This window comes from Prosopis cineraria, unplaced genomic scaffold (genome assembly GCF_029017545.1).
Source record: "Prosopis cineraria cultivar Desert tree isolate PC_DT_omini unplaced genomic scaffold, ASM2901754v1 PC495, whole genome shotgun sequence".
In the NCBI taxonomy this organism is placed as follows: Eukaryota; Viridiplantae; Streptophyta; class Magnoliopsida; order Fabales; family Fabaceae; genus Prosopis; species Prosopis cineraria.
In genome coordinates, this window is record NW_026555820.1 from 11,996 (window position 1) to 37,347 (window position 25,352).

At 33.2% G+C, this 25,352-nt stretch overlaps 3 protein-coding genes across 9 annotated transcripts; 2 read left to right on the top strand and 1 right to left on the bottom strand.

Annotated features, from left to right (window-relative positions):
• Positions 1–8,061: 8,061 nt before the first annotated feature.
• Positions 8,062–10,691, top strand: LOC129297314 (uncharacterized). 4 transcript variants are annotated; one of them, XR_008590175.1, is made up of 4 exons: positions 8,062–8,233; positions 8,899–8,964; positions 9,514–9,542; positions 10,258–10,691. XR_008590175.1 is itself a non-coding variant. In XM_054935666.1 (3 exons), exons 1-3 carry the CDS (start codon positions 8,184–8,186, stop codon positions 10,515–10,517), a joined length of 339 nt encoding a protein of 112 aa, XP_054791641.1. In that variant the 5' UTR covers positions 8,062–8,183; the 3' UTR covers positions 10,518–10,691. The 4 variants fall into 4 exon arrangements, 1 of the variants encoding a protein (XP_054791641.1); XR_008590173.1 differs by having other exon boundaries at positions 9,514–10,691; XR_008590174.1 differs by lacking the exon at positions 9,514–9,542.
• A 1,359-nt stretch (positions 10,692–12,050) lies between these two features.
• Positions 12,051–22,360, bottom strand: LOC129297310 (GTP-binding protein ERG-like). Of its 4 annotated transcripts, XR_008590171.1 has the most exons (10): positions 21,604–22,360; positions 20,663–20,752; positions 19,778–19,923; positions 18,868–19,026; positions 18,681–18,751; positions 17,748–17,851; positions 17,496–17,635; positions 16,469–16,693; positions 12,965–13,237; positions 12,051–12,423 (listed from the first exon to the last, which is right to left on the bottom strand). XR_008590171.1 is itself a non-coding variant. In XM_054935663.1 (8 exons), exons 1-8 carry the CDS (start codon positions 22,123–22,125, stop codon positions 16,606–16,608), a joined length of 1,320 nt encoding a protein of 439 aa, XP_054791638.1. In that variant the 5' UTR covers positions 22,126–22,360; the 3' UTR covers positions 16,271–16,605. The 4 variants fall into 4 exon arrangements, 1 of the variants encoding a protein (XP_054791638.1); XR_008590170.1 differs by having other exon boundaries at positions 12,051–13,237; XR_008590172.1 differs by lacking the exons at positions 12,051–12,423; positions 12,965–13,237 and adding an exon at positions 16,104–16,250.
• On the top strand, positions 14,631–15,891 carry LOC129297311 (CST complex subunit STN1-like). The gene has a single exon (XM_054935664.1). It carries the CDS (start codon positions 14,717–14,719, stop codon positions 15,206–15,208), a length of 492 nt encoding a protein of 163 aa, XP_054791639.1. The 5' UTR covers positions 14,631–14,716; the 3' UTR covers positions 15,209–15,891.
• Positions 22,361–25,352: the final 2,992 nt, after the last annotated feature.

Genomic DNA, 25,352 nt, shown 5'->3' on the forward strand with positions numbered 1-25,352 from the left:
TTGTTGTTGATTATATGATTTTTTTAAGGGCATAAAGCCTGGTTAACATTCACTTTTAAACCACTATACTGCCAATTTTTTTAAAATTGTTATTGGGTATAACTTTATGCGATCGGTGTTGTTAATGTTCCTATTATTGTCATTTAGATTAATAAAGGGCATAAAGCTCAAAAAACTCTCTTTTTTAAGCCGTTATGCTGCCGAAGTTATTTCAATGGCTAGCATTAAAAAATAATTATTAGTTTTAAACAAAATTAAAGAGTGAATATGCAAATATATGGTTAGTGACTCATTGACTGATTTATACTATGTCTATAACTTTGTCAATATGTAAAAGTAGCAAAGTCATTAATCACATTTTTCTCTTGATCTTTTAAGAATTATAAATAAGGAATTATACAGTTGCACATGTAGAGGAAATCCTTGAAGAGGTGGTTCAAGCCATGTTCAATATATGGGGAGTGGCAACGAATAGGCTAGCCTGATAGTTAGTTAATTAGGTATATACATTTTTCTTGGCCAATTTTTATACCTAAGACTAGCCACTTAATACGTTTTGGAAATTTAATTAGTTTATAAATTAGGGTTTACGGGACTATAAGTATAGGAATTTAATTTATTGTCCTTGAATAATAATTTTAATAGAAACATTCATTGTATTGTTTCTAAATGTTGGTTGGCTGGTTTTATTTTCTATTTTATGTATCTTTATGCAGGCTGGAGGGTTATTTGAAAAGCAACTTGTCCTTTTAAAAAAATACCACAGATATTTGACAATTATTTTGAAATAATTGTCAAGTATTCAAAAAGTTGACGATTTTTTTAAAATAACCTTCAACTAACTATGGCAATAACCAAGTAAAAAGAAGCCTAATTTTTATCATAATTAATTGACAGTTATTGAAATACTCAATGGTTATTTGTAAATAACTGTCAAGTATTTTCTTTTAAAAACAATTCTGTAATTATATACTTAATAATTATTTAAAATAACTATCAGGAAAGGCCCTTAATACCTGACGGTTTATAACCATCACATAAGTACGACTCTAATATATGGTGCCTATTTACTTGACGGTTAAAAATTGTCAAATATAAGCTAAAATAACTGTCAAGTAATGAGGTTTTCTATAGTGGTGACGCTACCAAATAACACGAGGTGTGTGAAGGAAATTAAAGGCAACATGTCAATATATGTTAGTTAAGTTGTCTATGTGTAAATGGATTTGAACTGATACGAGAAATCTCACATTAAATTAAATTATATTTAATATTTAACACTCCCTCTGTCCTTATTTATAAGATATTTTATAGAAATTTATTTTTTTCTAAATACAAGAGATGGCAATGATATTTTTGAGTAATTATACAATTTTATCCTTGTTTTGAAAAATAAAATAGATAATAAATTATATGTTTTTCCCACTACCATCATAATATTAATTATAATATTATTAAGGGTAAAATTAAAAAATTATTATATTTTTATGTGAGTTCAATTAAACAACAAATCTTTATTGATATATAAAATTCTATTAAAAATACTTTATATATAAAGATGGATAGAGTATATAATAAAAGAAAAAGATTTAGGAACTTGAATTCTGCTTATTTCAACTGAATTAAGATGTGGTACATTTTTTTTATATATTTTTCAACAAATTTGTTTTCTTCCCCATCTCTCTGGACAGTTGCTCTTGATTTTTAACTAGATGATGTATGTTATAAAGTTTGATATTGAGAAATTTGATGACAAGAGTATTTTTAATTTTAATTTTGAACTTTGTATATATTCACAAGCATGAAACAGGTGTAATTTCATATCAATTGGCGTTCAGTTAACCATTTTTGTGACTAATTAAGCAAATTGATACACTTATTATCATGAGGAAGATCCAAACAAGCATCTGATTAACATAACAAAGTGATGTATCAGTTAATGATCTTAAAAAAGATCCAAACCGAAAAAACGTTGTTTGGTTATTGACGAAACAAACAACACAAATTGGGGTGATCAGCGACAAGCCATGTTATAACGGTTAACATAAGGGCGATGCTAAACGTAAAAGAAGTCAAAGAAATCACTACACGTTACCCTAAAGTCATTGAAGACGTTTATTAGAGTATGAACGTATATCGATTGCGGCAACAGAGCCACACGTCAAGAAAGAAAACCTAGCTAATCCCCCTCCCCCCAAAAAAAAAAAAAAAACAAACAAACAAAGAGAGAGAGAGAGTGGTAATACTGGTAAAGCACTATACCTAATGATTATCGAAAGGAGGAAACTTGACCTTCCCAGTTCCGAGAGAGCCATATTCTTATGAGGAAAAGCCAATAAATAAATTAAATTAATAAAGATTCATATAATTGAATCCTTCCAAAGTTAAGTCCTCTTAGCTTGCTTTTTTCGGAGTCAAACCCTTGAAACATACTACTATCTTTGCAGACCCAACAGAAGGCAAAGATGACCCCCACGATTCATCTTAAGATATTATAGTCTTTCAATTAATTAATTACACGGACATAGGATTCTTCTTCTTCTTCGCTTTTATTCATTATTTTAAACGTTTTATTTTCTTCAAGTTTCATTGCTTGGAGGAGACACACCCTCAAAGTGCTGCGACAGCAAAAGGGAGAAAATTCAACAGAAATTAACTGGGGTCGGACAACATTGATAATTGAAATGGTTCAATCACAGAGGGAAGTGAATTATGTTATTGTTATACATACAAGTAAAAGTTGTCGTAACATGTTTCCGTGATATAAAAAGAAGAGGGTCTTTGGGGTGATGTTACATGTAAAGATTGTTCGGAATATTTTCAAAGATTATGCATCCACCACCACCACCACCCAAAGTTCTCAGAGATTTGTACAAGGAGATGGTACTTTCCATCAGATTCTTTTTTTTTTTTTTTAATATTCCTTATATGAACAACGCAACAATTATTGTGGGAAGACCATAATTACTTGAGTACCTAGAGTCAGGCCCAATAGTCTCAATATCCTTGCAGAAATGCCACCCGGCATTAAATAGAAATATTGTACAAAATTCTGTTAAAAAAATAAAAAGGCAAATAGTTCTTTTTATTTTTTGATTCATGTACAATTGCGACTTAAGTTAACACTGCTTTAAATAACGTTATCTTAATAAAACAAGGGATGAGAGGTTTATAAAAAGAAAATGTCAAATAATAGTTTTGTTCTTTTTGAAGATTGAAATACTGGATAGAACAAACTAATGCGGTCAAAATCTCTATGATGCAGAATCAATTTTAAAAAATTGTGGAAGAGAACAAGCTACTGCTACACCCACATATAAAAGAGGGGAAAGCTAAAAGAGGGGCCCTTTTCACCTTTTCCTCTACTTTGTAATTATTATTATTACTACTGGTGTACATGGACATGATTGTAGATAGCACTTGGAAATATATAATATAATATTTATAGGTAAATTATTTATAGTTTGGGATTCCATAGCCCGTGCATGCTTCCTTTTTTTTTTTTTGAGAATTTTTTCTGCATATTCTAATTAGATTCAATGTAGTTTTTCCAGCCGTTCGATTTTTTATACATATTTTAATAAGATTTGATTATTTAAAAAAATTAAACCGTTTTATAATTCGAAATTCTAAAATTCAAGATTAAATATTTTTGTTTGGGGTGGGGCAAGAGCACAAAAGAAGGAGGGGACCAAAACAAAAATGGGTGGGATCAAATCTGAGAGACAAATGTGAGAAGTCAGAAGCAACTTACAATGCCTGTTGGGTGCTTTTGATGGCATCATTGACCACCCCAGTCTCATTATTGTTGTTGTTGTTATTATTATTATTATTATTTAAAATTAATAATTTAAGTCAAGTGTGGTTAGTTTGAACCTATCCAAAAAATTTAAGATTGATCATGAAAAAATATTAATTTTTTTAATGTTTAGGCTTATTTGGGCTGGCCCGAATCCGATTAGGTTCAAGAAAATTTGGCCCAAGTCTAATCAAATTTGAAAATAAATACCCAAATAAAAAAGTAATTTTTAAAAAAATATATAAAATATTAATCAATTTTTTGAAGTTTTATATCATTTCATATTAAAATACTATATATTTTAGTGCATTACAATAGTTATTTTTTAAAAATTTAAAATATTTATATTTTCATATTTTTATTATTTTTAATTAATAAAATATCTCAAAATAATATTTAAAATATATTTTAATAATAAATTTTATAGTTTAAGATTTTTTTTAAAAAAATTTTGAGTCCTACACATCACTTGTATTTGTACGTAAGGGTTAAACAATATAAAAAATTAAAAAAATAATTAAAAATGATATTTTACTCATAGTTAAATAATTTTGTTTTATATAATATAATAATAATTATTTTTCTTATGTTCTTAAAAATAAAAAGTATAGTTTACTCGAAAGTTATTAAAAATTTTAAAGTAATCGAGATAAGTTAGTAATATAATCATGATTGAATTGAGATTAATTGGATTATAATTAAAGTAAATAAAATATTTATACATAACTATGATAAAAGTAATATTTAAACAATTAAAACATTAATTTACAAATAAAGGAAAGATTTATAAATAAATTACATATAATACACCAAACAGTAACAGTACTACTTAAGTACAGAGTTAATAAATTATTATTATTTATTTTATTCTTTTAAAGTTAAAATAATATTTTATACTTAACAATAATATTTAAAATTAAAATTAATTTAAAAAATAAATAAAAAATATTTTTAAAAAGTTTTAGGTATTCAGTTGGCTCGAATAAATTTGGATTCCGAAGGTGTTAAAGGTCAGGCTTGATTATATAGACTTTTCATAAGGGTTATGATACTTTAAACCCGATCTGCTTGAATTATTGACTTTATTATTATTGCTCCCACCCTCCTAGTTCCACTTTTCTCTAAATATGCATTCATCTGCTAATGCCTGCTTGTTTAATTTGGTCTTATTGAGATGAGTTTATTGAGAGCAATTCTGATTACTTGTCTTATTATTATTCAGCAGTCACATGAATTTTATGCCTCGATTGAACATGTGATGATAACAATATCAAGATTTACATATAAATTAAATTTAAAACCTGTAGGGAAATTTGAAATCACAGCACTGGGTTGTTTTGTTTGAACCTCAAGATCTGGTTTCTAGTAAACACAGTCTTTCACAAGTAAAATGGAACCATCTGCGCGTGCGCGTCTCATTTTATATACCATGTGAGAATTATAACACATCATATCATTCGTAAATGATGAGCAATGTGTCTGAACTCTGAACCCATAAAAACGAACTGTTTTTTATTTAACGTGAAATTGTTTGTGCACAGGACAGACATTTTGTAATAACTCATAGGCCTCACGTCCCTGACCGCCCTCCTATGATTTTTCTTTTAGTCTATGCCACTTTTGTTTTCATCAAATGGCATTGTAATCGCTTTTTTTGTTACTTTAAAAAACGTAACGAATTTGTAAACTGGGCAATGTTTGTGTGGGATACGATTTTAAATTAAACCATGGAAACCCCAAGTTCAAATGATGGTGAGACAGTTCCAAAAATATATCTTTAATTTCTCTTCCCTTCTTCTACCTTTCTAACCATTGGATCAAGATTTACAAGGGTTTATATTTGATTTCTTCTAAAATTAATATTAAAATGTTAGATTATAAAAAAATATAAATAATAAAATTCAAACTGCCAAAATTTAATATTAACAATTAAAAAATCATAGTAAAAACAGAACAAAACAACATATTTTATAAGAGAACAAATGTGGACTGTCTAATAATCTTGATCTAATGGTTACAAATTAGAGTAATAGTTGGAAATTAGAGAAATGAATGAAAGAGGATGGAAAGGAAGAGGAGGGAATTGTCTCTTCAATTACTTTTCTTTTTTAACAAAAATATGCTGAAATCAAACAAGATTGCAAAACTAGTCCTTTCTATCCCAAAGCTTCCTATCATCCTCCACCATTTAGAGACAGGAAGGTGGGGGTTAATTAAATATAATAAAATAATCCAAGCCATTAAAGGCCTCAATGTCTGGTAGATGGGCTCAAAAAATTGCCTCCCAATATATGAAATTCGAATTAACATGCCAATCCCTATGAAGATTATTCTAGTCTGGTAAATAGTGTCCTATGAGGCTGATTAAACACATCACATCTAGTAATGAAATTGATCGAGCCCGCGGTTGACAGAAAAACCTTTGTGACAGTTTTTTTTTTGACAAAAACAAAAACAAAAAGAAAGAAAGAAAAGAGAAAAAAAAAAGGAAGAAAATAATCTGGGACGGTTTCCCATTCGCTTGGATTTGCGGGATGATTCAACCTAATGAATAACATATGTATTCCAGATATAGAGATCATGTGCTTGCACATATTTTCACAAGTTTATTTTATTTCGCTCAAATCACGAAGTAGTCATTTGTGTTAAGCTTTATAAAGTCAACAGAAGCATTTCATCTGACAAAATATACTGAATTGATCGCAGGTTAATCTAAATTAAAGAAACAACAATAATTATTATGGTTTAATAGATTCCTTAAGATATAAAACAAATGGAGTAAGAAAATTAAACTCCAGAGTAACCATTGATTTTTTTTTTTGGGTCAGGAACAAAAATGAATAACAGGGCTTCTCACAAAATATAGCCATTTAAAAAGGCAAAAGAAATTTCACCGAAAAAGGAAAGGCTAAAGAGACTGGACAGGCCCAACAAAGCCCATAAAATCTTTCAAGTTGTGGCCATTTGTAACTTTTTAAGTTTTTTGGATGAAGCCCATTGTATTGTTAACCACGTTTCGATATACAATGAGATGTATAATAAGTTATATTATTTGTAAATTATAAATATAAATAATGTACATTTTATAATTTTATGAAATACATAAATAATAGAGAAAATTGTTAAAAAATTCCTTCTTAAAAGGAAAATTATTCTCAAGGATCAAAATAAATTGAAGAATCAAGTGCATTAAAGGATTGCATGAATGGACCAAAACGTCCCTTTGAACAAACACTTCACACACACTCTCTCTCTCCCTCTCCTCTTTCGCACTCTGAACTGGTGAAGTTTGAAACATGGCTATGGTAAAGCCATCTTCCTCCTCCTTACTATACTTCTTGTCTCTTATCTACACCCCCATGGCTTGCATTCTCTTCGATTTCACCGTGCTTGCTCACTGTTCATTCTCATCGTGTCTTGCCCCTCGTCCATTTCGCTCCATTCTCCCTTTGACTACCACTGATCGTGATTCTCTGCCAATTTGGCGTCTCTTCCTCATCACTAACCTCCGCTCGTCGTTGAGGTTCTTTATTACCGACTTGGTTATGCTTCGTTCTCTTCACCCCCCGGTTCGGTTTTTGGTTAATTTCTGTGGGGTTTTCTCTTTTGTGGTTCATTCTGCTCTGTCAGCTAGGCACAACGTGTAAATTCCATATTATTACTGTTTTTGGTGCGAGGTTGATGACTTTGGGATTTTGCTGGATTGTCACTGCTCTTATTATTTTTAGTTCAGTTCATTTTCATGAATTTTAGATTCTCCTGATGAGTTTGCACTTTGAATTTTACATTATAATTTTGATATGTTGCTGCTGCTTAAAATGATGAATTTTTGTCACATTTCCCTATTGCTGAGGCTATTAATTTGAGTTTAGGCTTGCTACTTTGTGTAACATCCTGATTTTTTATATAATAAAGAAATTGTGGAATTTAGGTTTTGAGAAAAAAAAATGATAATAATAGGAATTTATATTATTTGAGTTTATTTAGAAATAATATTATGGTTAGGTATTTAATTATGAATTTAAAAATTTAAATTTAAAACCACATAAGCAATATTTAGTTAAGATATAATACATAAATAATTTTTTGTATGTATGTGTTAAAAAAAAAAAAGAGAGAAGGTAGAAGGAACAAAAAAAAGGGGGTGGAAGGTTGTTGTTTTTAAGTCCCACATTGGTTAGATGAGAGAAGAGAAGAGGTGCCTTCATGTATAAAAAGAAGGGGGTGTGTGCATTAGGAAGCATGAGAGGCTAAGATGCAATTTAGAGAAAATTGCAACTTTTGGCCCAAAGGTTTGAATAATTAAATTCAAACCTATAGTTTTTTTTAATATAATTTTGGGACTCACAATCCCATTTTTATATTATTTTTCTCTCTTCCTCTCATGTTGCTCGACGTTTTCTCACAAGGGGGGATTATTTTCTTTTCCTTCAGGTATGTTCTAACTTTCCTGTTTAGATTAGCATTTAAAAATGTATTTAATTACAAAATTAATTTTATAGTTATTTTCTAAATAATATTAGCTTTCTAGTGATATGATTATTTTGTAGGATAGAGTAAATATTTTGATTAAGATTTTTCTATAGGATAGTTAATCTGATGATATGATGGATTAAAAATATAGGTTAAAATTCTTAGGGATATAATAAATATTATAGAATATTTTCTTGAGGTTGAAACTCATGTTTAAGAATTTTTGAGTTAAAATCTAGATCTATATGGTTGAATTTATGTGGAATCTGAGACGTAGGGATAAACCTATGATTATTAAATATTTATTTAAGTATGAATAGGTATTTTTGAGGTTATAGAAAGGTGATTTGAGGCTTCAGGATAATTCTAAAATTTTTAATTTATTTTTGGATGAATTTTTAGAATGTAGAAGGATGAAATTGTGATACTAGAAGTGAATTGAGGATAAAAAAAAATAGTTCATTAGGGTACGAGAATTTTAGAAAAGAATTTGGGAAGTTAAATGAGGCATAAATCTTAAATTAGTGTTAATATGGACTATAGATTTAAGACTTTCTAACTCTTTAAATTAGAGTTATTTATTTTAATGTAAAATTAATATATAGTATTGTGAAATAATTATGTAGATTATATTGACAAAGATAGTGGTGAAAAAGGAGTTGTGAAGGGGAACTTGTTATTCAAGACACAAGGTAACCATTATTAATGTGTTGTGATGGGTGTGTTTGTGAATGGTTATGTGTTGTTTTGTTGTTTGGAAAAATTATGAATTATTGAAAATAAATACTGTATATACTTGTTTGAAATTATTGCCAAGTGGGTTAAAAATTTATTTTTGTTCATCATGATGAGATATTATTGTTCGGATATATTCCTGTTTGGATATTTGAATGATGCATGACTTGTCAGGGTATTTTAATGTATGGTGTTAATGGGAATTTCTGTTCGGTTAATTATTACCACGTGTTAAGCCCTCATTGGACCCAATGAGTGGCGTGTCGCTTGGTCCAACTCACCTTTGGCCGGGTGATTTGGCGTCCGAGCATGGCGAAAGGAGGATATAAGGTGCAGTCATGCAAATTAAATACTTGTTCGGTTTGTTTGAAAATATTGTTCGGTTAAATGTTTTGTGTGCCCACTTAGCAATCGCATGATTAGTTACAATCGCATGCATCATTACATATTAATTTTTGGTTACTGGGACTTTTAAGTCTCATTCCCCGTGGTTAATATTTTTACAGGAGCGAGTCTGGCCGAGAAAGCACCAGAGGTGTAACTGTGGTGTATGAGACACCATCTTTTACGTTGCCTCTTATTTTAGATTATACAATGTATCTTGTGCCAACTTAGGACATATCTTCTTTGTGAAGCATGTAAACTCTAATCCTTTTTATTAAAAGTATTTATATGACCAAGAGGATTATGTCTGTCCCTCTTGATTCATGACCTGATTTGAATAACATGCTATGAGGATCCTGTCTGTCCCTCATGGTTCTAATTGCTTTTTGAGATATTTTAAGACCTGTGGTATATTGTCTTGGATGTATCATGGTAAGAAAATTTTCTACCATGATAATGGTTTTAATAATTTGCGAAAAATCGGTCTGTAATTTTGAGGGTGTTACACTTTGCAACTCCTAGGCATGTTTGTGTTATTCTTGGTTTTTAAAGCTGTTAGTAGATGGGTGTCACTCAATTGGCGTGGGCTATGTTACTGCATGTGATAGTTTGTGTTAGGGATGTTGCCATGCTCAATCTTGTCGCTGGATTGGTTCTTATTTGTTTATAAACCACTTATTGGTTTCTTGTAGCTTACATTTACTGCAAATGTTTAGAGTTTCTAGCTTTTTGATTGAGTCCTTGGTTTTGACTGTGTTAGTCCTTGTTTCTCGTGAACCCCTTTATTTGTTTCACATGTTGGGTGTTGTTTCATACTTTTAATCGATTTGTTGTTTCATTGTGTTACTAATATATTATGATTACAGGGAAGCTCCTGATTAATACGATGGACCAACGATGCTCACTTTGCGACGAGTCTCAAGAGAGCATAAATTATGTTTTTAAAGATTGTACGCTCGCTGCTGTAGTATGGAGAAGAATCTTACCAATTGATATGCAAATTGATTTTTATGGCAAAAGTCTGGATACCTGGCTGGCTGATATTTTAAAGAACCCTCACATAGATTATTCTTGGAAGATTGGTGTTAGCATCTTTTGCCGGAAATTATGGGATGCTAGAAACTGAAGCATATTTACTAATGACACATTTACAATAGATAGCATTTTATCTCAACTTAGAGCCATAGTTGATCACACTGTTAGGATTTACAACACCTTAAGAATTCTGATGTAATTGTTTTATGTTCGTTTTTGTATTCTGTATAGTTTTCCTAATGAAAAATATATTATGATTACTTGATCCATGTCTAATATAAGTAGCAAATCATTCAGTGCACTTGAGAATTCCATTTCATGGAATCACTGTGATGAGCTTGAAGCTTTTGATGAAATTGTAGTGGAAGGTTGCCAGTGGAATATGCGGTTATATGGCATGTTGTGATATTATAGTATCATTCAAGTTGCATGTATAAGTTGAGTCTTATGATAATTAGAAAGATCATTGTTGCGCAGTGGTTCAGATGAATAATGAACTTCACTATAAGTGAAATGTGAAAAATTCAATGGATGCTTTTTTACTCTAAATTGTATTAAGTTTTTAGAGTGAGATGATAACATCTTCAGTAGATAAATCTTTCTTCCTCAGTTTTGTGAAATTGGATGGTCCAGAGTGAGTGAGGATAATGAAAAACGCCATATTTGATTGTCACTTGACAATCTTTAGCTGGACATTTGAAGCCGTTAATATCTAGATTTTAGAATCTGAGATTAATTATGATGATCCTTTGAGCTTAGTATTATTTGCCTATAAAAGCTCTCAACTATTCTTGACAATGGAATCCAGTTAAGAAATTGGAGGAACTCAGAGATACAACAAAACTATTGAATGAGCAACATTTATAAGTAAATTTGGCTTGGTATACGTGAAAAATACATAAACAAGGGGGAACTTATTGTGTTCCCAATCTTTCATTATAACTATCAAATGTTACGTGCAATTACAAACAATTATTTAAAAATTATAAATAATTACATGTAATTTTAATAAACAGAGGGCACATAAATGACAAAAACATCTAGGTTTCATGATAACTAAAAAAACTAACATCAAGATGATAGGTTACATTAACTGGTCCATCCTTCAATGATAATTATAAATAATTACATGTAATTTTAACAAATAGAGGGCATGCAAATGATTGTACCTTTAGATTTCATGATAACTATGAAGAATAACATGAAAACTCAAGAAACAAGGCAAACAAAAATGTCAGTGCCTAACCTTTACACGCAAAACCTATACCTTTGCACTTTGCATCTAAGACCTATACCCTTGCATTGTAAGTCTATCCCCTTATGCCCTTGCACCCTCATTCTATACCCTTGCATTGTAAATGTATCCCCTTGCATTTTGCACTCAAACCCTATACCATTGTATCCCAAGCTTATCCCCTTGCACCATAAGTTTATTTCCTTGCACCCCAAACCCATAACCTTGCACTATAAGCCTACACGTGAGAGTCAAATGTTTTTTAGTTTAATATGTGTTGTTTACATGTAAATATATATTTTTCATGTAAAAGTCATATGTTTGTTATTTTGATCTCTTTCAGGAAATTGCTCCATTTTTTTTTATGTATACCTTGCAATTATTGATGAATATATCCTGAAAATGATAACAATGATATTGAGAAGTTAACTACAAATGTTCCCAAAAAGGCAAACACAAGAACATAAGCTAATAATACCTATCCATTACACAAACTTATAACAAACACCTATTCATAAGCTAGTAATGTTTTCCTTTGCATCCAAATCACCAGCACTATCATTGACAACAACAGGCAAGATATGATCCTCCAAATTCTCCGTTTGAACAATATAGGTGACTTGTAAAATCTGAGCATCAATATTGTCCTCACGCTGATCCTCCAAATTACCACCAGCTGTGTTACCTGCCCCATGTGTGTCCTCCCCCCGAGCTCAATTATCAAATGACTAACCAATAATAGTGCCACGGTTGCTTGAACAAGCTGTTAGAGTAAAACACCCTTCATTGCAATACATTTTCAAAACTAATAAATTAAACCTAAGTAATTATTAATTAATCTTCTTAAAAAGAACTAGTTGAGCATAGAAAGACTAGTTGCTTGATTTATATGAACCCAGAAAGGCTATAAATATTGAAATTTATTTCCCAAAGAACTTTGCTGCATTTTCTAATCGGAAAGCAAATTTTAGACGCTTGGTTGGGTGAGTAATCGATGGGAACGAAAAGATTTGCCATATTAGTGGCATAATCTTCTATATGCCAAGAAGTCATTTTATAGACGAATAATGGGGTGCTTGATTGAGGGTATTGAAAGAGAAATAGTCCCAGAACATTGACTAAAAAGCAAATAGGAATACAAGATCTAGAAAATTCAACATGGATCTAAAGAAATTTTTTTCCCCAAGTAAGAGTAATAAAACAGGACAAGCCGTCGAAGATTATGAAATGATACAATTTACTCGAGCAAAGAAGATGAGCTAACATTACACAAACAAACAAGATAGTGAGGGAAAAAACCATACCCAAAAACGAAGGAGGCCTCTCAAAGATGTTGTTTACAAGGAGAATCTTGTTCGAAAGTAAAAATGGCGAATCAAATGCTTGATAGGGGCAAACGTGCCCATCACTTCGTCACTCACATAGCCTTCCCAGAAAACCATGATAGGTCCAATGTGATGACAATGAAACAAATCATCTTTATGCTAGTAATTCAAGCCCCAGGAAGAAAACGTGCAAGTCAAAATTTCATTGTAATAAGAGATCCCATAACACTAAATGAATTCTTCCCTCACACACTGTAAAGGAAAATGAAAATGAAAATCAAGATGGGTAATAATATAAATTTAACAAACAAGAAATTCCTTTCTAAATCTAAATTTAATTTCAAAGATAGGTAATAATCTAAATTTAATTCCCAGTGAAGCTGATTCTATCAGCGACGGAGTGATCGCTGCAGTTCCAGACGCTGATGAAGTTGTCGTCAGGAGGTCTTGAGAGCAGCCGAGGCATCGATGACGGTCGCTGATAGAGGAAGTGGCTTCAGCGCCAGCTTGCTGAACTAAAAGTCAGATACCTTATGTGCCACTAATCTCACTGCCATACAAGATTGGTGGTGTGAGATTGCGTGAAGGGTGGTGATCGGAGAGAAGAGGGATTGATGGGTTGGTCGTCGGAGCCAACTTCGTCATCGGCTTTGAAGCTTTCGAAATGCGAGCTGGCTAGAACAACGAAGGAGCAACAACACAGGTAGTTGAGGAAGACAGAGAGGATGTAGAGAAGAGACAAGAAGTATAGTAAGGAGAAGGAAGATGGCTTTACGATAGCCATGTTTTAGACTTCACAAGTTCAGAGTGCGAAATAGGAGAGACAGAGAAAGAGAGAGGGTGAATTGTTCGTTCACACAGGCCCTCTAGTCCATTCACGCAATATTTTCTGATTATTTTAATGCAGCTGATCACTTTGATTCTTGAAAACAGTTTCCTTTTCAAATAGAAATTTTCTAGCAGTTTTTTTTTTAATAGAGATTTTCTAGCAGTTTTTTAGACAGCATTATTTACCTCTCCCCGTATTTTTATTATTTTATTTTATGAAAATTTTAAGTAATTACATAATAATATTTGATTTAAAAAATTCTTGCAACAATTATTTATTATTGAACGGATTATCATTTATAAAAAATTTTCATAAAAAAATATATGTTTAAAGAAAAGTAAAACAATCACTTAATTGATGGGGGAATGCTATTAAATTATTTTGTTAATAAAAAAAATAAGTTTTTATTGAAAATGGAAAGGAAAATACAAGCATTTAGAATATTTTTTTATTTTTATTATAAAATATTTTTAATTATTTTATGTAATTTTAAGAAAGTTATATTTTATATTATAAAAAATTACGTACTTTTATTTTTCATCCTCAATCTTATATAATAATATAATTATATTTAATATTTTTAAATTAATTAAAAAGTAAAAAAGTAAAAAAATAATTATTACTTCCTCCATTAAAAAATATAAAATATATTTAATTAAATTTCACTTCCCAATAAATTAATTATTTATTTTTAAACAAACCTTATTTTTTATATTTATTTTTAATATAAAATCATTCAAAACACTTGAAAAAAAAATAACAATTACATTAAAAAATATAAAATATTTTATATTTAGGATAAAAAATTACGCTGAAAGGGCGTCCGAAGAGGGCTGCTTGCGGTGGATTGGAGTTGGAGGAATCCGATCTATCTGCATCTGTGAATTAGGGTTTAGGGTGCAATGCAGCAGCATGGTCCATTGTTCAACTCTCATGTGAAGCTACTCGCCTTCGATCTTCTTTCCCTCGCCCAAACCCCTTCTTCTTCTAACTCTTCTCTCTCTTTCTCTCGCAGAGGCATCCCCCTCTCTCGCACCGAAGCCGTTGGCACCGTCACCTCCCGTGAACTCAAACCCCACAGATTTCTCAAGTTCACCCTCGACGACGGCACCGGCTGCGTCAACTGCATCCTCTGGCTCAACCACTTCTCCTCTCCTTCCGATGCTGCCCTGATTGCTGCGGCCGCGGCTGCCTTCGCCGATCTCGTCCAGCTGGGGAAGGTAGCTAGAGTGCGAGGCCAGATCACCAGCTTCAGAGGCGCGTTGCAGATTACGGTGTCCGATGTTGTGATCGAGAGGGACCCCAATGCAGAAATCTTTCATTGGCTGGATTGCCTCAATTTGGCGCGCAAGTGTTATGACGTTTTGCCTTCACCGCCTTCTAAACCCAACTAAAGTCAGTCGTCCATGCGGAAAGGTACTTGGTAAGAGTGAAAAAGAAACTTAACAAAGAGAACCCAACACAAGATGTGATCCTTTTCATTTCCTGGTGGGGTTCCAATGGCAAAAGGAAAGCTCGATGACTTTGATATTTATTGGTGTTAGTTTACTCTGAAATCTTGTGAGGCTATGAAGCTGGTATCCATGATAGAGTTGGACATGCCTGAGGCTGAAGGGGAGGTTTTAGACAGATACAAGTGGAAGTAGACGATCAGGCTCAGGCTGTTATCCAATTGTTGACAAGGAATGGCAATAGATTGCGACATGAACACTCCCGCGCACTGTCAAAAGGCCATGGAGTGTTCGACTGAGGTGGAAGAGCCATAGTGCTGCAGCCTTGTTAAAAAGTGTGCACTTTGTCATCAGAAATGACGGTGGCGAATGGATCATGGCCTCCAGAAATAACCTGGGATCCTTCCCTTCTACTGCAGCTGTGATTCTCGCGATTAAGACAGGCCTGGCAGTATGTAGAGGTCACCACTTTAGGGAAGTTCAACTGTTTTCTGATTTTTTAGAAGCCATCAACTATTTATCCAGGACATTGGTATTGATCACCAGGGTTGAGATTGAGGAAACTCTATTTGTTTAATTGTTTTGACTGAGAACCAAAAATAATAATGACCGATATCTTTTGCATATTTTTTAATTTTTCAAGACAATACCTTCAAAGATTTGAAAGATATTTTCGTTTTTCTATTTTTAAAATAATATTTAGTTTTTCTTATTTCTTAAAACAATTTCTGAACACCTTGTCAACTTGAATTTTTTGTTTTGTTTTGAAGAATGGAAAATTATTTTTAAGATAAATTGTCAAACATGCCTTTGATCTTTGGTGATTGGAATTTTTTTTTTTTAATGAAAAGTTTGGATAAGCTTGGGCCGGTGATTAGGACATCGAGATTCATCGTTATATTTCCAGAGAATCGTTGCGTTGTGCAGGGAGAGTCGAATAAGGATACCAGTATCGTGCGGAATAACTCCTGAAGCTCCCACTAGACTGGCAAAGGGAAAAGCATATGGAAAACAGGAAGATGGAATTCATCATCAAAATTGCTGTACATAAGATGTGTGAAATTTATAATCGAAAATGATAAAACAAGTTATGGTCGTCTATTTGTAACATTCATACGCGCTTACCAATTATAACCAAATGAATCTTACTACAAGTAGGAAGTTTTGGCCGCATGATCACCATTTGCGGTGCCCATATCTTACCATGGTGATGTTCTCTATGATCGCTTGTATCAAGCATGGGCGTTAGGGCTGATTCGGACCCACGTTGGCACTTTTGTATACTTCATGGCGTGGCGGGGAAGCTGCACTCTAAAAATCAAATCCACTCTGTCATTTTGTCATTGTCTAAGCCTAACCTGCAGAATTAGATGCACCTGCTTTTTGAAAATGGACCTTAGCTCTTCATTAGCTTCCATTCCTATTCTCCTGCATCAAACCAACCCAAACAATCAACTAAGTTTGCATTTTAACATCAAGGATGCAGAAATAACGGCTAGTATTCCGGAAGCTACGAAGAGGAATTCATGGGTAAATTCAATTTACAAAGTGCTAGGGACCAAGTTTACATGAAAGCGTGTTGGGAGTAGATCCAACTTATCATAACCAACTCTGACGGTTATGGTTTCAGTCTGGGCCTGTTATAGTTTCAGCTCAGCCTAGGTTCAAATGTTTCAACGGTAACTGTGATTGGATGTAATGGTTGAGGTATCTATAAACAAGAATTGACCATCGCAAATCATAAACTCATTGAAATGTTCTGCTCTGATACCGTAAAGGATTAAATGAAGAGGAGAACTTGTTTGATCAATCAACACGCCACACACACATATTTACGGTTGCACACAAGTTCATACACTCATTGAGATAACAAGAATTCAAATATTTGAACCCTGAATAACACTCCCAAACTGATACGACAGCAATCTAATTTGGTTATGACAACATGATATTTCATCTTCTTTTAACAACTAAAAAATTGTTTAAAAAATTGTATCTTTGAACAAAAACAAACCAATCCGGATCATCTGTAAAATAATTTATTATATGCCATACTTCCAGAGAGAGAGAGAGAGATTAGAATGTGTAAATTAGATGAAATGGCCCGTACACTCCCACGTGTATGAGTATGTATCATTCTCTCTCACACACAGCACTACAGCAGAGGACCTAATTTAAAAAGCAATGAGTTACATATATAAAACTAAAGACTTAAAATAGAAGGAGATACCCAATTTTGGAACCATTCTTTCCCACAAGTATCTTGCGTTGGCTTAATTTGCTTGTGATGAAATGTTGCTCAACTCTAAGAGAACCATCTCGTAATTCCTTCCACTCAATCAACCGATGTTCAATTTCATACGGAATTTCCTGAATTGAGAAAGTTGTAATCCATCGTCAGAATCATAAATTAATCATCTGATCCTACCATACATTTCTGTCAGATTCTATCCATAAATTGGAGATTGACTTTAACTGCTACCTGATGTACATGGTCCAACAACCTTTCACGCACAACTTCCATGGCTATCATCTTCATAACTTCTTCACTCATCATAAATGGATCTTCTTCCCATGGTCGTTGAACTGCCTAAGCATTAGAAGTAATTCAAAATCCAGACTTAGGTCTTGAAATGTCTAACATGAGAGTTCTGAAGAAATATTAGAAATATATCTAGTTTACTAGTTTTAAGAGGATGCAGTTTCATCAGTAAAGCCTTCTATCTTATTTTTTAAAAGGAAAAACAAATTCTCCACCAATTACTCTCATTTTGTGCCTGGAGGCAAGGCCTCGAGCTACTAGATTGCCAGGAAAATCTCATTTTTCCTTATCCAAAAAGTAGCTGCCAAAACAACTCCAAAGCACACTGATATGCCAACATAAGAACTATTGATATCTTGGTTCCCTCTGCTATTTGATAAGATGTTTCTATCACCCCAAAAATAGACATAAAATGTTTCTAGTCCTGGTAGACGTGCTAATTCATATATACAATTGTACACAAAATATTTTGTTGGGTGTGAAATTTGTGTCAGATCACATACAATGCCTCATTCAAGTTCTTATTCATAGTAATCAGCTTCAAATACCAAATTCATAATATAAGCAATAGAGAAGCAATCTTATCTACGTTCATGCATTATCAAAGTGCAGCAATGAGCAAGAGCGATGACACTCATTCTGTTTCTGCACCAAGTACAAATAGGCACACACCATATATTATAGACTGTTTTGTTACTCAATGAACGCAAAAGTGGCTCAAACTCTTAAACTTGACAAAAACAATATTTGTTTAAAAAGCACATTGTTGTTTAGGACCAATGTTTTAAGGAACCCAATAACACATTCCAGGTCAGAGGAACAAGAAGATCATTTGGATAGGATGGATACAGAGAGCATAACTAGAAAATATACATGCCTGCTCCATCAAGTACTGTGACAGATCTTTTAGCCCATACCCCTTCAGTCCTGATATCATGAAAAACCTGCATAATAATAACAGGAGATCATCAGGTTTAGGCCCTATATTTGATCCACGGAAAGGTTAAAATTTATACAGCAAATTGGCACTTTGTCCAGTCTCTTTAGAAGGAAACCATACCTTTCATATCCAGGGAGATGTTTGAATTCTTCTGAAACCTTCATCAAGTCTTTCTTTTTCTTTACTAAATCAATCTTGTTCATACATAAAACTCGCTTCTGATTGGGATGGACTCGAGCTCCCATACGCTTAATTAATTGTATGACTCTTGCATCAGGTCTATATTGATTGAATGTTAAGAAGACATAAGTGACTGAGAGGAAAATGATTAAAAAAAAAATGCAAGTTACAATGATTTATCACCTGGTTAAGATATGAGCAGTGCAACATGATTATAATATATAAGATTGTCTTTACATCATATTTAATTTACCAAAGTAACTATCTTCATAAGTTTTCCAGGGTCCAGAAGATACATAAGCAAATTATCCACGCAAGAAGTAAAATATGGTCTATTAGCATGCCAACATGTCATAGTACTGGCTATATTTAGAAATTATAAATCCACGAGACTTCCTTGATACACAAAGTCATCAACATTAAACCTCCCAGTTTAATCTTCATCTCTAGCCAGTCATATTTGATCAGGTAAACAAAAGAATAGGTTTTCAAATTCTAACATAGAATAATACTCCCCCAGTTAAAAAATGTAAAGTATTTTTAATCAAATCTCATCCCCTAATAAAATAACTAATTGTCTTTAAACTAATACTATCTTTCCATATTTACCCTTATTTAATAGAGTATTTCACTTTAAAATAAATATAAAATGATTTATTTATTAGGGATGCTTTTGAAAAAAAAAACATAATGATTATACATTAAAATACTAAAAATGCCTTACATTGTTTAACATTCAACTCCTTAAAAAATGCTTTGAATTTTTGAACGGAAAGAGTAAATAAGTAACATTGAATTAAAGAGTAAGATTACTCCCACAGTGCCCACTTAGAAAGAATAATATATTAACCTGGTAAGATGTCTATGGACATCGAAAACAACAAGAAGCACTTCATAGAGATTGACCGAACTCCAAGCACTTTCAACACGGCTCTTGAGATCGTGATGAGGATATCCTTTGGAAGTTAACGTAAGCCCTGGTGTGTCAAAAAAACACTGCATAGAGATTTTTATACGGTTGTAAGCATGGGTAGTACAATTTCAATTTAAAAAATAATTAAATACATACCAGATATAAACTTTACCTGAGCCAAAAAAAAAACCTAAAAACAGAAAAATAAAATAGCATAGTCATGGATAAAAATTTCAAGCTCTTGCATGCTGGATGACATCACAAAAAGTGAGAAAACACAAACCGTACAAGTAGCATGTTGAACACAACTTGAAGAATGGGAAAGTTAAGGTGGGAAAGCAATAGCTGGAGTTCAAGTTTTACTTTCTTTTTTAATTGATATGTATATAATTTGACACACTTGCCGCAAAAGGTTCATCTATAATATATAACCTCTAGACCGCCTCTTCCACTCATTAACTCATCACAGAACCCAACATTGAATTATAAGCTCATGTACTGAGCTCGCATTTGAAAGAACATGTCGAAGGTTCCCAAGCTAGTTTATTATAATTGGGGGGAGGCATTTTCTGATTGATTGATTTACTAGCATCCAGCAAATATTGGATTGATTTCAACATCCTGAAGCATTAAGAATTATATCATCCAGAGAATAATATCCCAATTTCATGAAGCATTTAGGTATTACTCATCATCAGAATTATAGCATAAATTAATTTTTTTCAAGAAGTCGATGCTACCAATGCAATACAGCCTAATTGAAACTTCAACAGTCATTCTGCTTTTCTACGATAGAAGAAAAGTAATGACAAAGTGACTCACAATTTGGGTGTCTCCTTTCGTCATCACTCCTACCACTTCATGAGTTGTGGTGTTTGTCTTCCGTGAAACAGCTGCTACCTTTGTACCAGCCTATAGCAAAAGAGTGAGGATATAACTATGAAAAAAGTCATTTGATGTTGATAACAACAAAAGATGCTAAAGGCTATTCTGAATGCACCCTGCCATATATCAATTACTTCAATTTAATATAATACTTTAAAGTCAGCAAATGAATCATACACCGCAATCAACTGTAAAGGCTAACTTGTCCGGAAGAAAAACAAAAAACAGCAGCTTTTTAACAAACTTAGTTATGTAACATATTTCCAAATAGGAGTTAGACGGAGCATGATTAAATTAAAATCATATCACCAAAACTGCAAAGGAATACTTACTCATGCCTTCAATCTTATTAAATAATTCAAGCATTGCACAATGGCAAGAGGAAGCAAAGTTTAAACCACGGATGGAGATATCTAAGCGTTTTGACGGTACAAAACAGCTGGCTGAAAATATATAGAATTAATTAATTGATTGACATTGAACAAGAAGGCTCGTTCCACGTTTCACCTCCTCCATACCAGTTAAGACGAACTTCTAAGAGAAGACATACTATAACAATAATCGGATACGGAAAACCATCTCCAATAAATGTATCAAGACATTAAAAGCAGAAGTTTTTCATATAAATTAAGACGGCAAGGAGGAACATTATCGTGGAAAAAATGACACTTGTAATCATCAATTAACTGTTCCAGAGTCCAGGATTTTTTCCCCAAATTAACACAAATCAATCTTCAGCAGTGAAATTTTACAGAAGAAAAGGCATTGAAACTAAAATAGGATTGAAGATACAAAGGAAGAAAATGGAACCATTGTCAGTCAGACACCTCAAGAAAAGGACTTTGTCACGTCGGGACAAAGAAGCAAAGAGAACCAACCATATAATTAGTCAGTGCAGACTTCCCAGCATTGGGAGCACCGATTATTCCAACGGCCAGTGATTTCTGGTCCTCCTCCTTCGCCACATGTTCATCCTCATCCTCGCTATCCCCTTTCTCCAGTGACGCCTCAAGCAAAGCCTTGGCCAACACTCTCCGCCTGTTCTCCTCCTCCTCCTCCTCCTCCTCCTCTTCTCTGAATCTCAAATTGCCTTGAGGGATTTCCTTTCCAAAGATCATTTCATCAGCTCTGGCCCTGTACTTTCGGTCCCAGATGGGTTGTTGTTGCCGATGGGCGCGAGCACTGGTGTCTGAAATATTAGGAACCTCGTAATGAGAACTATCAAAAACTGAATCTGAATCATTTTCCGACCCCTGGTAGGTTGTCGGCTGCGTCACTTCCTCTTGCTCTGGTTCAGCAGAGTAAAACCTGCGCAGAAAGGAACGCTCAAGGGGACAGAGATTGTTGTGCGGGGTGGAAGAGAGAGTCCTGAGTATTCTCAGTGATCTTAAGGCTTTCATTGTGGCCCCTAAAGAGGAAACATGGAGTGATGAAGGAAGAAGCGTCGGAGTCTATGCGCTGTTTTTGGGAGTCATCGCTGCTGAACAAAGCTTTGGGTTTTAGGGGTTAAGGGTTGCCGGCTCGCAGCGCACTTCCCTCTCGATTTTCTTTTATTATTACAGTGCCAGTGGGCTTTCAATTCGCATTATTTTGTTCTTCTCCCAAAGTTGGCCACAAGACTAGACATTGCCGGCTAATAGTGAATCGCGCAAGTTTGGAACCCCCCTTCAAAATAAATAACAAAACGAAGAACTCGATACGGTTTACACGTCGATAGATGTTTATAAAGGTTATTTAAAAAAAAAAAAAAGCGTATGCTTATAAACTAGACGGATAATTAAACAGGTGAAACACTACTCCAAGATCTAACAACTCCATTTTGAATGAATGGTATAATTGAAAAACACATAATAGTGTAATGTAATGCAATGTTTCCAAAAATTTTATTTTTCCATATTGATGTTAATATATTAAACAAAAATTTATACAAGCAATAGTATCTTTATTAATAACATTATGCGTATTGCGGTTTCAATCAAGAAGATTAAATATTTATTCATTTTACTCGATGGATCTAATGACAAAAGCCATAGATAACATCATCTTAATCTTATCTTACTCTCAAATATCTCATATTTTTAAAATATTATGCTGATATTAACGTTAATACATATAAACATCATAATTATTGTAGCCAAACCATTACTCTTTTTTGTTTTAAAATTCTGTCCGTACATTTAATTTATGGATTTTTAACCAATTATTTCATTAGTATGAATGTATGATGAACCTAGTTTGGCATTTAGGATGTATTAAAATATACATATGACTTCGAATAATAAAAGAAGAGGAAGGGGTTAGAATCTCCACTAGAATAATTGTTTTCATTTAATATTAGGTTAATGCAAATTCATCTCTAAACTTTTTCGCAATATACAATTAGTATATTAAAATTTTAAAAACCTACATTGTCCCTCTATACTTTTAAAAGGACTGCAATGTTCCCTAATTTTAACAAAATCAAACATTTGATTGTTTGTTGACTACTCTTTTTTGTTTTAAAATTCCTGTCCGTACATTTAATTTATGGATTTTTTAACCAATTATTTCATTAGTATAATGTATGATGAACCTAGTTTGGCATTTAGGATGTATTAAAATGTACATATGAATTCGAATAATAAAAGAAGAGGAAGGGGTTAGAATCGCCGCTAGAAAAATTGTTTTCATTTGACATTAAATTAATGCAAATTCATCTTTAAACTTTTTCACAAGATCCAATTAGTATACTAAAATTTTAAAAACATATATTGTCCCTCTATACTTTTGAAAGGATTGCAATGTTCCAAAATTTTAACAAAATCAAACGTTTAGTTGTTTGTTGACTACACTGAGCCTAGATTATATTTCTACGTGTCATCCGCCTCAATTTGGCAAGTCAAATGCCATGTTTTAATCATTAAAAATCAAAGAGGAGGAGGAGGAGGAGAAACGTATCCAGTCAACTTCTCTTCCTCGTCTCTCTCTCTCTCTCTCTCTCTCTCTCAATTCTGAATATAGAGATTGGTAGAAGGCATGGAAACAACTTCAATTCAAGTTCACGAATACATAGACATTAGAAGCATTGGATAAGGGAGTAAAAGTCAGCTCTACGGTTCTTCCACTCAAATGGATGATAAATTCTTTCATCCAGATATGCTTTGTTGATGTAATTAGTAGTGAGTGAAACACTTGAGTTATACAAAAGAGTGAAATTACCAGCAGTGACTAATACAAAAGCTTTGGAGACATCAAGACTCAAATAAGATAGGTGGAAGTGAAGGCGGATGAATTTTAGACCCGGAGTCACATTGAGAGTGAAATACTCAAGCACTCATGTATAGAACTGACCCAACCAAATGAATCAAACGATACTGTTTCCGACATATTCAACAAAAGTGGGATTGCAGAAGCAGAGAGCCATGAGGTGCGCGCGCGCGCGCGCACACACACAGAAGGCCATGGGTAGCGAGGCGGAGAAGAAGGTTCGATGATCCCAAAGCCATCATCCAGAGCTTTGATCTCCTTCAAGAGCTGATTACCCTTGAATCTGAAAGCTCGATGACCCCTGAATCTGGAAGCGGCAGCATTCTCTTCATCCTCAAGATCTGCAAATTTCCAGCAACCATCGAAGCCTCCGCAAGCACCACAGCTTCTCTCTTCGTGTTCAAATTTCGAATCTCAAACCCCAAACAAACTTCGCCTCAAACTCTCATCTCAAATTTGGCATCGCGTTCGTCCCACCTCTCCCTCCATTTTCATTCCAGATCTGCCGGACAAGGTTGAGCATCCTTCATCTTTTCACCTTTGCAGAAAACTTATTTATTTTGCTATGAATGTGTTTTAATAAAAGAAGAGAATGCCACATGGATGACAACCAGCATCATTTAGTCCTAGAATGCATGCCAACAAAGCACAGTAACAGTAAAAAAATGCATTTGAAGGTAGGGGTAGGGAATCTTACCATTTTTTTCTCCTCCATTTCTCAATCCCCACCATTCATTAATTTCACCATTAAAAAAAATCATTTAATAAAATAATTTGAATGATGAAATTTAAAAAGTAGAGGGAAATAAAGCCAAAAAAAATTAACCCTCCTCCAAAAGGCAAGGGGGTTTCAGTTGCATTTTTTTACATTTGAAGCTTCCAATTGCATCTCACAAAACAGTTTACAGATAGATTTACATTTTAACCATTCCATATCTGATTATAATAAGATTATTTTAAAGAGAGATTCTCGCACGCAACCAAAAATAATATGAAAAAAAAAATGTTCATCAAGCAATAAAGATTGAGTCCTAGTTAACTGAACCAATCAATTTTCAATACTGCTAAAAAGGAAAAACGGATCTTGATTCTGTGATAGCAGTTTTCCCGTCACTTGTTTTAATTTGGAAGGAGAAATTCAAAACCCGGAAAAGGAAAATAAAAAACCTACGCAATGCTGCTTATATTTTGGCCATCCTGTTTTCTAATGAGGATGTCTTGCGCCTTGTACACACCCACCTCCTCCCATAATTTAACAGCAAGGATGGCTCCTATGTGAGGAACTAACAGGGTTCAGCAATATTTTGCATTTGTTCATCGTTCTTCGCTCAGTCTCTCAGAGGAGACATAGCTGAGAATGAGAAATAAGGTAAGCGAATAT

Bases quoted from the DNA above. Each gene is read 5' to 3' on its own strand.
- LOC129297314 (XM_054935666.1), top strand. From the start codon at position 8,184: ATGTTGCTCGACGTTTTCTCACAAGGGGGGATTATTTTCTTTTCCTTC. The intron at 8,234-9,513 runs GTATGTTCTAAC...ATATTTTTACAG, and splicing joins ATTATTTTCTTTTCCTTCAG to GAGCGAGTCTGGCCGAGAAA. The intron at 9,543-10,257 runs GTGTAACTGTGG...TTATGATTACAG, and splicing joins TGGCCGAGAAAGCACCAGAG to GGAAGCTCCTGATTAATACG.
- LOC129297311 (XM_054935664.1), top strand. From the start codon at position 14,717: ATGCAGCAGCATGGTCCATTGTTCAACTCTCATGTGAAGCTACTCGCC.
- LOC129297310 (XM_054935663.1), bottom strand. From the start codon at position 22,125: ATGAAAGCCTTAAGATCACTGAGAATACTCAGGACTCTCTCTTCCACC. The intron at 20,753-21,603 runs GTTGGTTCTCTT...CTTTTGCTATAG, and splicing joins CTGCACTGACTAATTATATG to GCTGGTACAAAGGTAGCAGC. The intron at 19,924-20,662 runs GTGAGTCACTTT...ATCTCTATGCAG, and splicing joins CGAAAGGAGACACCCAAATT to TGTTTTTTTGACACACCAGG.